The 11,292-nt window shown below is 33.1% G+C and overlaps 1 protein-coding gene across 2 annotated transcripts; it reads right to left on the reverse strand.

Moving 5' to 3' along the window:
* Positions 1-7,520: 7,520 nt before the first annotated feature.
* On the reverse strand, positions 7,521-10,634 carry LOC109002145 (WD repeat-containing protein LWD1-like). Of its 2 annotated transcripts, none has more exons than XM_018979775.2 (2): positions 10,539-10,634; positions 7,521-8,712 (listed from the first exon to the last, which is right to left on the reverse strand). In XM_018979775.2, the coding sequence occupies exon 2, from the start codon at positions 8,709-8,711 to the stop codon at positions 7,701-7,703; it is 1,011 nt and encodes a 336-aa protein (XP_018835320.1). In that variant the 5' UTR covers position 8,712; positions 10,539-10,634; the 3' UTR covers positions 7,521-7,700. The 2 variants fall into 2 exon arrangements, with proteins under 2 accessions (XP_018835320.1, XP_035543921.1); XM_035688028.1 differs by having other exon boundaries at positions 7,521-8,802.
* Between the last annotated feature and the right edge of the window lie 658 nt (positions 10,635-11,292).

The raw sequence follows: 11,292 nt of genomic DNA on the forward strand, positions 1-11,292 counted from the left end.
TTATTATCTTATTATTATTTAAAAATTATCTAAAATATTCTCAATATTTAAACAGAGAGTTAATTTGTGACAGGCCAGTATATACATTATTCTGATGAAGATGATGTCGATGATGACGTACGTACAAATTATTAATGGTAAATAATAAAAAATGGAGTCAAGATAAAGTCAATTAACACTTGACGTCGTCGTCGTCGTCCCAGCTGCATTCATCCATCCATCCCAATATTGATACAATTGAAAGTCACGCAGGACTTCACGCGCAATTGGACAAGAACGGGCAAATTGAATCCGTGTGAAAGCAGACCAGACCACGCTAGCTAGCTGGATTGACCCCGACGTAAACTAGAGTTAGACATACTCTATGTAAATTAAATGCTCTATATATAATTAATGATCCAAACAGTTTTCCACTTTATCATAATTCCCACAAAATTGGGACTTTGTTTCTACCATTAAAAATTCTCATATAAATTACATGGTTTTTGCGGCCCCAATCTTTCTTCAACTTGATCAAAATTAAACTCCCATAAATTTAATTTAATCTATAAACATGGTTTTTAATTACAACATCGAGCCTTGCATGCATGTAGAGTGAATCAAAGTTGATTTTAACGATCAGAGTTGATTCGAATTAGTTGAATTATAGAATGCAGGAATCCAATTCGCTGCAACATTCCAGTACTATATTCAAATGTAAAATACTTACATTTTGTAAACTCGTTTAATTAAGATTATTAAGATGAATGAAGAACTAAAAAAATGGAATGCAATCTTAAATATTGGATCTTAATCGAAGGTTTAAAATTGTAATTGTTTTTATTATTGTCGAGGAAAGAGAATAAATATGTGGGAAGTTTAGCTAGCTAGCCAGATTGCCTGACCCAACTGGTCTTCATTCATTAGAGGTGCGACATTTTCATGAAACTTCCATGGCATTATCGTCGACACCTCATTTTCGCTCAAAGAAATTCTCCCCCTTTTCACACTGGAATCCGAGCACATTTTCCTGACTATGGACCGCGTGCTGAACAACACGTGTGAACGTGTGGGCCAATACGGAAGGGGATTGTCTTTCTTTCTTCAGTCAATTAGTGGTGTTGGTTGTAAAGCAACCAACTAACGTCAAGTGTCCAACGTCAATAACTTCACAATTACAGACTCTACGATTGATTCAAAATCACATATGCAGATTGATTCTATTCTAGGAATTGTTCTATACATACCTTATTTGCTTTAAGTCTTGTATGTAAAGTTTTCTTGTGTATTTCTTGACATAAATGTAATGTGTCTATATATAATAAAATCCAAATGCTATGACAAGTTGTCAAAGCACGTTTATTTTCATGGTATCAGAGTAATTTTGGCATACGCCCGATCTTGCTCCACAATGTCTTCTTTTGCTGCATCCTTTGTCCCACCAAACAATATGATTCAATATGTTTCGGTGAAACTTGATGGTCCCTCAACCTATCTAAACTGGTCTTCCCAAGTTGAAAGAACCCTCAGTATTTATGGCCTTCTGGGTTTCGTGGATGGAAAGGAACCGTGCCCATAAGAATTCTTGCTTGCTGAGCCAGGACAAGAACGTCGGAATACAAACTCTGTTTTTACACTATAGAATTAGAAAAACCAGTTTGCTCTGGTTTGGATGAAATCTACACTCTCAAAAAAAGTGTTGTCAATGGTCTACTGAATTAAAACTGCCAAAGAAGCATGGGTGACACTAGCAAATCGATTTGCATCATCCTCAGCCTCAAATGTAAATCAATTAAAGCGGCAACTATAAGGCTTGCATCAAGGAGGGAAAAGTTGTCCTGAGTTTGTTGAAGGAGCTAAAACTCTTGCTGATCAACTAGCAGCAGTTGGATCAACTAGTAGCAGTTGGGAAGCCTGTAACCGAGGAGGATCTTATCTCACACATCCTTGGATGACTCAACAATGCCTACACACCATTCATCTCCAATTGTTACTTTGCACAGCGAGAAAGGTCACTATCTCTTACTATTTTCAATCTGAACTTTTTGCCTTTGAAGCCTTGCTTGAGAATCAACAGACAAACTTCCAAGGTGATCATCAAAGTTTTGCTATGGAGGCTAACAAGTTCGGGGGAGGAAAAAATGCCAAAAAGATAACAACAAAACATGGCAACCTCGCTTCAGTACACCTCCATCTCAGAATCGTCTAACAAACCCTCCTCAACACAATGGGCTTGTCCCAACTTGGGCAAATGATCCTGATTTTGATCCTTTTGCTTGCCAAATCTGTAAGAAAAGGAATCGTATGGCTCTTGATTGTTTCCATTGATATGATTACAATTATCAAGGGAGACATCCACCACAACAACTGGTTGTCATGGTAGCACATTCCAACTCCCTTCACGAGAATAATACCTGGCTCATTGACAGTGGCGCTAATCAGCAGTGACTGAGGATCTCTCCAATCTTTAGTTGGCTGAACCATACAATGGAGGTGATAAAGTAGTTGTGTGAAACGTCAATGGTTTACATATTTCACATACTGATAAATTCACACTACATGAACCCGGCTCACCCCAGGATCTACAGCAAGATGCTAGCTGAAAACATAAAAGCAAGCCCAGCAAGCCTGCATGGGGGCAGCGGGGGAGGAAAACAGTAAGTTTATTGAACTAAAGCTGCAGACGGAGCAGAGATCACAAGAGTTCAAATTCCAACTCACACTTTATAGAACATAAATATTTGGCAATCCCAGCATATCCATGCACCGCAACAAGAAATTATTAGAGCCATAACAATAGATGCATACCAAAAAATAATTAATACCGGCAAAATTATTAGAAAAGATTGCGTTAGCAACTTGTATCGAAAATCAAATTGGTTAACTATCTCAATCTACATTAGCCTCTCATATACTGTACAGATCCCATATATATAATATTAGAAAGGATTTGAGCTTGAAACCCTTATCATATTCTTCTGAGGTCATAATTTGCTGCATAACTAAAAGTTGTATAATTTTACAAATTGAAACAATAGTAAAATTAGTTCAACGAATCGAAATACGAGGAAAAAGAGATAGTAGAAGCAGGAATCGTACCTTCAATGGACATCGCCATAGTTGGAAGGGATAGCTCTCGTATTTACCCAGAGAGGAAAAAGGGAGTTCGAAGAGGAATCTGAAAGCGTAAAGAGTTCTCAACTTCTCAGACCACTTTGTCGATTGACTATTAAATATTAATTACGGCCAGTTAAGTCACAGCGGTCAGCGGGTAGCCCTGCAGGGAAAAAAACAAAAAATACGGCCGGTAAATGTTTTTCTTTTTTAACGGAATCGAATTATAATTTTATTAATAAAAGAAAAATACTACTTAATCCCTTTAAAATTATTGTTCAAAATAACCGCTTGAGTATTTTAATTTTTTAAATTTATTTTTTTACTTAATAATTAAAGAAATGAGTGAAATTATATATTTTATTTTTTATAATAATTAAAAATACTTTAAAAAATAATGAAAAAAAATCTGTAAATTTATACTAGCTTTAGTATCACCCTTAATAATAATTCACTTAAAGCACTGGCATTAAATTATCTAAATATCAGTATTTGTAAATATTTACATAATTTATCTTTAAAATGTCTACATTGAATTAGACAAATGCATAATATTATGACTTTGAGTTACAAATGTCTAATAAATATTTTATTAAAAAAAATTCGGTCCAAACTCCAACTCCCCTCTCCTCTCCTCTTTCCCTCCTATTAATTCCATCCTCCCTCTTCTCTCCGTTTCTCTCCAATTTATGCACATAATCCCCCATTTCTTTCTCACTTCTCTCCAATTTATGTACATCTATCTCTCAAAAAAGAAATCTAGCTACGCACATCTTGAACAGATAATATGATAAAAATTCTTCCGATATTTATAGTTTTTTCTTTGAGTCCCTCTTCGAACAGTATATGGTGGCTACATAAGAGACAAAAGACTTCATGCCTTTACCTAGATTTCCTCTCTCTTTTTCCAATGGCTTTCGCTTCGTTTCTTGGGAGAGTTCTTTTCGCCTCTATTTTCATATTACTCTCTGTTTATCAAGAGTTAGTGCATGCATGCAATCACTACTTTTGTTTAACCTTCTATATGCTTTCAGTATTCATGATCTTTTTTTTTTCATGCTATCATAATCTCATTGATTATTAACTGATGCAATTAGATGAAATAATTTAATTATAATTTGATTATTAATTGAGATATGAACTGTAAAATTGTAAAATATGATAAAAATAAATTAGGTGAAAACTAATAAAAATATTAAATTAATAATATTTTATTATTATTTTGACTAATAGATAGATAATCCAATATGAGAATTACTTTTGAGTGGAATAGTCAAATGTAAAATCATGTCATATTATGCAAATTTTACATTTATATTTGTATAATCCAATACTAATACACATACAAAGGAGGATTATCTTGTACAAATATGACAGAGAGTTACAATAAAAATCTCAAAATCATGTTCATAGAAAAAATATTATTAAAAAAACAGTTGAATAAATACAACAGAAAATTACTAAAATCTAAAAAAGAAAACATCATAAATTAATGCAAGAAATTATGGATAACTATATGTTTGGGAAGTTCAAAAAATTGAGGAAAAAGTAAGGTAGCAAGGTGGTCCGCTAAACCATTTTTCCTTGTAAACATGATTAATATTTAAAAAAAAAATACTCAAATATGGACACAAATGTAAAATTATTATTTATTTTAAAAGCTTAAATTAATAGAAATATGTAAATTTTATTATTTATTTTATATATTAACACTCCTCTTACGTGTGAGTTAGACTCCTTAATGGATGATCACTGTATAATATTTAACTAAATATGATAGAGTGTAGAATCAAGATTTAAACTCAAAATCTCAATTCTAATACTATGTGAATTCATCATTTATCTCAAAAACTTAAATTGATGAGAAGATATCAATTTTATTATTTATCTTATATCTTAACAACAAACTCCTTACTATTACCCTTTGCATTTTCATTTCAAACGTATGTTTATTGTTAGCTATAGATCTCTTCTCATTGTATTTTTATAATTAAATAGACCGATAAACAAAATAAAACGATTAAACCATCTTATATTAAATTAAATAAATAAAATGCATTCAAGATATAATACTTATGAGTTACTTGGATCAAACTGCTGCTATAAGTCCAACAGAAAGTATTCATGCGCACAAGCCATTCTAGAAAATGCCTTAGAAGGCTTAATGTTTTGAAGATCTTTCTTACAATTTATTCCAGCCATAGTCCATATTTATACACTCATAACAGTACAAATGATTTAATCATAGAATGATCAGACGGTGTACAATTATTTAGTCAGTTACAAGAGAATATTCTAGAGTGAGACAGATGGCATAGTTGGTTTATTCTTGACAGCTATGCTAGAGTTTGTTAGGCAGTCTATTGAGTCCTTGTGCGCATGAATACTTTCTGTTGGACTTATAGCAGCAGTTTGATCGAGTGCTTCAATAAGATATGAGTTGATATGATTTATGAATAGTAGAATAAAAGTTGAATTGTTTATTATTTTGTATGAAAATTTGAAAAAGTTGTTTGGGATTTGAAAAAAGTTAAATTGTTTATTATATTTTGTGTGAGAATTTAAAAAAGTTATAATGATGAGATGAGATGAGTTTTGAATTTAAATGAGGCATTAATGTTGATATTTTTTAATAGATAAGATTTTTTAATAACGTTTCTTTTAAGAGGTCATAACCGTTGATTTCCTTCTATAATCTTTGGCATTCAAGTGGGTAATCAAAAAGAATTCCAAAACGTTTTGAGATTGACGTAGGCTGCCTTTGATACTTCTTGCCTTTCGGTTATAAAAAGCATCCTCGTTTACTATTCATTATATTTGTCTTATTATTAAGCCGAGCCGTTTGAAAAATCTACGATTATAAACTTTTAAGTTATTAGATGTTATGAGTTTATCAATTGAATGTTAATTAGCCTGCATTAATTCTCTTGGAGAAAACGGTTATTTTTTTCATTTGTTTTTTAATTCAATTGAGGCTAGAAAAGGAAGGTAACTTTCTTTATAAGGTGAGTTATTTCTTTCGTACGGATGGTGGGGGGTACTTAGACATTTTTAAGAGTATTTTCAGATAATAGAAACGTATTATTTGAGCGGAGTTTAGAGCTCAACCACTTGTGTAAAGTTGGTTCAAGCTATACGACGATCAGTTGAATTGTTATATCTTGTAGTAGTTAAGTCAATAGGAATTCTGTTACATCAGTTAATTTGAGACTTTATATACTGCAGAGCGAGATTTCTGTACTTTAGTCTAAACTATTTTTTCGTTTGAATATTAATTTTATTGTAATTTTTCTTATATTATTATATATTTCATCAACACTTAATATGCAATTATATTTAGTAGACGACACTTGTAGTTAGCTATGTAACACATATATTATTAATGGTACTGTAGATCCAATTTTTCATATATAGAGTAATGTTAATCCAATTTTTCATAGAATAATGGTAGATATAGTTTTAGAATAAACAAATTAATTCGGTGCACTATCTTTAAAAAATAGTGAGACCCAATAGTAAAAGTAGTAGATTTATTTAATGTGAATTCTATATTTGTCTATTTTAGTTGAATGTAGATTATAAAACTAGCATATCTTAAAACTATACAGATGATTCTCTTTTAGATAATGTATATGATTATTGTAATCTTTCTTCTTGAAAAAGAAGGCTCTCAACCCAGAAATTAGCTGAAATGATCAATGGATCACCTTTTTTTCAATAAATAATATTCCATTAAAACTATAAAGGGGATATATAAAAAAGATAGGCAATTCAAAAAACACGTCTTTATAATTAATACATACAGACTAAAATAGTATTATTCAGTCTCCATGCAGTAAAGATCCTAGATAGATAATTTAGAGTAAAATAAAATTGGGATGTATATAATATTGATTTATAAGAAGTATTTACGTATTTTATGATTATATATAATTTTATTTATAAATTAATAACTATAAAATGAGGGGCTAGATCAGTAGTTGGTGGCAACTGGCAACCATAATGGGAATTCGGACATGGCTTAGACGAATTAATGCACTAATCTAATGTATGAAAATCAGTTTGAATTGAAAGGCTGAGAATGTACTACAACCGGCCTACTATATATAGCTGATCAATTAGTTATTGCACTCATGTGGAGATGCGCAAGAAGTCATCAAAGCCATTAACGGTGAAGAAGAAAATTGAACATGGCATGAGCAAATTATCATGGATATATATATATCCATAATTGTACGTACCGATCTACAAATGATTTTATTTATTTATTGTTGGGATCCGGCAAGCCGCCATGTGTCATATATTTGAAAGTCAAATCCAGAATTATTGTGATCATCGATCCAGACGTTCAGACAAATAACATGAAATTGGATATATACTACATACAAGAATATAATCTCCGTTATCAAGCTTTTTGTACGTTAACATGATGAAATTGGATCGGACAGGAATCTTAATTATCAAGCCTTTTCTTTTTTTTTTTGGCCCAAATATGTACTAATTATAACGCAACCCCGCCCGTACGTCCCCACCCTAAATTTACTGCACTAATTTTATTCAGTAACATGGAATAATTCTCTTTAATTAATTAGTTTATAAATAGATATCTAAACCTTCAAGACCTGCAGCTTCTTTGAGAACGCAATAGCAATCCAATCCAACTCCATAGGCGACCAACGTACTTGATTGATCTCGGCCGTTGAACCATACCACACTGTTGGCTCCACATCACGGTTAGCTTCTGATCGAAAATCCGTTCCCACCACTTCCCATATCAAAGCCCTCGAATCGTCCCCAGCAGAGCATAGTTGCCGGCCGCTTCGTGGGGCCCATGCTATAGCATTTACGCTACCCTTGTGCTTGCTCAGCTCCGTCAATGGAGTTGTCGGAAACCGAATGTCCAATATTACAACCTTGTTGCTGTCCATCCCAACCGTGGCCATGAATCTTGGGTCAGCCTTGTTCCACTCTAACCTCAATAACGGACTGTCCCTGATAGGATTTTCATAAATTATGGTGGATCTTTCTTTGTCTCTTAAATCGAATACTCTGACTGAACCATCTCCAGAGACAGAAGCAAAGACATTGAAGCCACCCCATGAAATATCGTACACTTCTTTATCGTGTGCTACTAACTGGGTGTCCACAACTTCCTTCTCTATGTCCCAAATTATGCAGGTCGTATCCACACTAGACGTAGCCACACGACGCGTATCGCATTCGATCCAATCGAAAGAAGTAATGGCAGAATTGAATTCACTGCTCTTGTTGCTGTTGAGGAGGGCCTTGAGCTCGATGCGGTCGTCGTGGATTTGCCACAGCCGCAGATAGTCCCCGGACGTGGCTAGGATGTCGGGATTCATGGTGTCCTCGGAGGGGAAGAACATGAGGTTTGTGGCTGCATATGGGTGGTCGAAGACCAGGCGGCTGTCGGTGGTGAAATCAGAGGTGGCATGGTTGAACTGAACCAGTTCCACCTTGTTGCTGTAGTCTTCGAGGTAGCTTCCTATGGCGAGGCGAGTGTTCTTGTCATGGCGGACCGACCAAGCTAGTGTGCAGATTGGCCATTGAGCGACGTAGGTGTAAACCCCTGGTTTTCTCTCTATTGGGCTTTGCATGCTGAGTTAACGAAGTGATGGGATTACTGAATATTTTTTTTTTTTTGAAGAAGGGATTACTGAATATGAATGGATTTATGGTCTGGAATTTCTGCATATCATGATATAATATATTAATGCTGTGTAAAATTAATACTTTATTTTATACAAATATGATTCAACAGATTAATTAAATTCGTATTTCAGTCATAAAAGTTCTGAATCCAGTTCGCAGTACTGCATGTTATAAATCTAATTGTTTAATTTGCAGAAGCTGTACATATAATATTTATATATATATATATATATACTATTGCATGCCGACAATAACAGTACTATTGCATGTTAAACTCTATATTTATATATATATATATATATATATGACTAGTAAATTATATAGACGTTAATAATCAAAGTCAATTGCCTGAACTGATCCTTTTGGGACCCAACACCGTCCCATCAGTACTGACAAATGCCATCTAATGCTGGAACTTAGGAAATAATACCCAGTACTGTAGGCACACCAAAAGTTAGGCAGATCGAGATGTTTCTTTATTTTTTAAACATTAATTATTGATCTATAATATCAAGATTATAATATATATATATAGCAGCTGGCAAAATAAGTTAAGCATAAGCTGGTACCATCACGGCATCACCGTGCATGGTGACTATAAACTTGAGAATTATGGTCGATCGAATTTCATGCATGTACATGCATGCCAGAAAGTGCTGCATGATCAATTAGCAGTATTACTCCGATCGAGGATTTTTAATTGTAGGAGGTATGGTGATTAATAAAATATTCTTAAAAAAACCTGCAAAATATCATTTTATATAATATGTAGAACACTGCAGTACTACTCCGAGCACCAATTGGATCAATAAATAGGCAAGACTCTACATGATCACATGTACATCAATTATAAGGCCGCTAATTAGTATGAATTCTTTGATAATTGTTTATAAAAAAAATTAAAAAAAGCGTTTTGCAAAATGCATGCAGGATGATACTTCCTCGCCACCATATAGACCAATATGAGGAATCCTTGAAAGATATGATAATATTATTATAACCTTTTTCTTTTACCAGGAAAAAAAATTGTTATTGTCCCCATGATAATATTATAAGCTAGTGATTAATTAGTCAGAATATTAATTATCGAATAAATATTCACAATCTCCTCATACTCCACACTTCATATTTTTTTTTAATTTTTTAATTTTATCAAATATTTATTATATGAATAATGAATAGAAAATTTCAAATAATTTAAAAAGAATAAACTCAAAAAAATATTAAAAAAAATTAAAAATTTTAAAAAATGTGAAGTGTGATGAAGATTGTATAGCAAAACTCTTAATTATCTGGGTTAGTAAATTAGAACACGAGAAGATCGAAAAATAATTAATTAACTGAGAAAATTGAAAAGGAATTATAGATATTATCTCGGTGCTGTTTAATTTCCTTGTTTTATTGACTTTTCCTTTGGTATATATTCTAGTTTTATACTATACATGAGCCAGACACAGGAAATTTAAGAACTTAATAATTATATATGACTAAGGAGAGAAATTGGCGAAAGCATGCAATGAAAAATTGAGATATATACAAAGAGAGAGGAAAAACAACATATCATGTGGATACTGTACATGTTTAAGCATCAGGAAGAAAGCTTGGAAAACCTAAGAATGGAACATCTTCAACTGAGTTTCTACCATACATGGGCAGAGAGAGAGAGAGAGAGAGAGAGAGGGTTCTGAGACAAAAGAAAAAATATACCATGGGCGCCACTGTTGTTATATGTTTTAGTAGCATAAAATGGCTAAAGAGAAAGATGGACTTACATTGGACAAGAGCAGTTTTAGTTATGGGCTCGCTCCTGCAGCATACCGACTCTTGCATATTATCGGAACGAGGCAGACTGGTATCGGCTCAGGCAATCTGGGAGATCAAGGCATTAAATGGGAGAACACGTTTCAAAATTAAGGAATGGAAGGTAAAGCTAATAGTCAAGGAGCACGAGCCCGTATCGGAACGTCCGATTTCTTTCGACCTCTCTCTTTTACTTTTCAAAAAAGCTAGGGGGGTCTCTATAAATTTTTATTATTATTTAGTAATTAAGAAAATATTTGTTAGTAATATTGTGAAATTTTTTTTAAAAAAATATATATTTAGGAATGTAAAAAAAAATATATATATATATATTTGTATTCTTGTCTCATCTAAAAAATTACTGTTCCAGATGATGTAGCACTGCTCTTTACTTTTTTTTTTTTTTTTTGAAGCGGGGGGAAGTTGGGTAGAGCGTAGTCATGACTCAGAACGTTGAATTTCATTCCTCCAATGTTTTCGATGCCGCGTTTCATCTCAGTACGGCACCTGCTTGACGTCATGTTGTACATTTGGTATAAAATTGCCCTTTTTGCCTACAACGTACAACCAAGACACAGATATTTAAAGTACAGCAGATCAAGGTATGAGCTACGCATGAATCGTTAATTATTATAAAATCAAATGCCACCGATTTTAATATAATTTAGAAGAGTCGAAGTATTCTGCGGTTCAGAGTAGTCTGCTAAGTTTGATAGGATAATATAT

The sequence above is a fragment of the Juglans regia genome, chromosome 3 (genome assembly GCF_001411555.2).
Source record: "Juglans regia cultivar Chandler chromosome 3, Walnut 2.0, whole genome shotgun sequence".
In the NCBI taxonomy this organism is placed as follows: domain Eukaryota; kingdom Viridiplantae; phylum Streptophyta; class Magnoliopsida; order Fagales; family Juglandaceae; genus Juglans; species Juglans regia.

Coding starts and splice junctions, on each gene's coding strand:
- LOC109002145 (XM_018979775.2), bottom strand. CDS start 8,711: ATGCAAAGCCCAATAGAGAGAAAACCAGGGGTTTACACCTACGTCGCT.